General features: G+C 23.3%; 1 protein-coding gene across 1 annotated transcript in view; it reads right to left on the bottom strand.

Annotated features, from left to right (window-relative positions):
- LOAG_18806 (unc-1) overlaps nucleotides 1-1,210 on the bottom strand; it is a 6,120-nt gene extending 4,910 nt beyond the window's left edge. The window contains exons 1-3 of the mRNA XM_020451469.1: nucleotides 1,100-1,210; nucleotides 743-856; nucleotides 368-492 (exon numbers count right to left, since the gene is read on the bottom strand). Of these exons, the coding sequence (XP_020304742.1) occupies nucleotides 368-492; nucleotides 743-856; nucleotides 1,100-1,156 (296 nt within the window). The 5' untranslated portion in view covers nucleotides 1,157-1,210. The remainder of the gene's footprint in view (nucleotides 1-367; nucleotides 493-742; nucleotides 857-1,099) is intronic.
- Nucleotides 1,211-1,803: the final 593 nt, after the last annotated feature.

Raw genomic sequence — 1,803 nt, 5'->3', positions numbered from 1 at the left:
TGATAATAATAATAATAATAATAAAAATAATAATAACGAATAATGATAATGATAATTGCAAAAAATAAGTATTAAAACAAAAAAGAAGTAAAAAGGGATAAATTTGAATAATCTTGAATATTTTTAAGTTGTAACAGATAATAAAATAGAAATAAAAAAGTATTACAAATATGGAATTTTAAAATTTTATACTTTGACAAAAGAAAATTTTTAAATCATAAAAAGTTTAACATTCAAACAGGCTAAAATATAACTATATGGCTAACTTCAACAGTATTAATGTTTCCTATTGTTTATTGAAAGTGATTTACTGTAATCAATAACATATTTGAGAAATGTGGAAAAAAAAAATGAGCAGAAAAGCAACCTAAGATCAATTTTCCTGTATGTATCGATGCATGGTATAACAAATATCATGCCTGGTCCACGAGCGCCACCAAAAACTAATCGACCAATTCGAAATATAACAACTCTTTCATATTCTTTGATGACCTATATCAATTAAGTAATTCATTTCATATATTTAATTGCAAAATTTTTAATGAATTAACAATTAGGATGGTATAATTCTCTTTTAATTATTTAATTTGTGCCATTCAAAAGAATTTAAATAAAACTTTCCCAATTTCAAATTTTTTGAATGAAACATTGTAATTATTGCTAATTATTATTAAATAATGGCTAATTGATTTAATTAATCAATTGTAAGATGAAATTTTGCAAAGAAAATTGTTACATTTACCTTTAAGCAAACACACATAGAAAATGGAAAGGTAATTATGATTAGAATCCATGAAAGCACTATAAGTGCATAACCAAATATGGTACCAATCGTTTCATAATCCGGTGGTACATCCTGAAATACAGAACAGTATTTTGGGAGTAGAAAAGTAAACAGTTAGATAGTATTGAACCAAGAAAATACATATAAATATTATTCCGGATGCCTGATGCATATTGCCAAAATATCATGATCTTAATCATTTTGCTGATCACTGGTACCGTAATCCTAGTGATTATATGCCTAACAAGTTGTAACATTAGGCATATTCCTTATGATGACATTTACAAAAAAAAAAGTCAAAAAATTTACATTTACCTGATTAGAGGAAGGTGTCACCCATTGTGGGTCCGTCCGGGCATTTTTTGAAGACATCGACCCGTTGGAACCCAACTCCGTCTTAGCGTAGTATTTCGATCCGTCCTAGAAATTAATTCAACTTATTGGAATGATTACAAATTACTAATATGAACATATTTTGATAATCACACAATGATAATAATATTGTAATAATTAATTACAAAAAAATTTAAGTAAGGATTGATGAATTAATTAGTGATTTTCAATGTTTAACATAATTACACAACAAAGAAATGAGTCAAATACAAGGAAAGTGTAGAGAATATATTGTGGATGTTATCTGATCTTATCTTTAGAATATCATTTTACTACATTCATATTACAATGATGTATTTCTCCATTTTTTAGTAAAGAATTATCAGAGATGAAATCTACAAAAATCGAATGCTTAATAAAATTGATCTTGTGGTCATTATTCGATATTGGCCTTGATCCTGTCTGTGTTCAATAATAATAATTAATAATAATAATAATAATAATAATAATAATAACAATAATAATAATAATAATAATAATAATAATAATAATAATAATAATAATAATAATAATAATAATAATAATAATAATAATAATAATAATAATAATAATAATAATAATAATAATAATAATAATAATAATAATAATAATAATAATAATAATAATAATAATAATAATAATAATAT

The sequence above is a fragment of the Loa loa genome (assembly GCF_000183805.2).
Source record: "Loa loa unplaced genomic scaffold supercont3.545, whole genome shotgun sequence".
NCBI lineage: Eukaryota > Metazoa > Nematoda > Chromadorea > Rhabditida > Onchocercidae > Loa > Loa loa.
The sequence above is the reverse complement of the archived record's forward strand: the minus strand, read 5'-3'. Positions and strand labels throughout refer to the sequence as shown.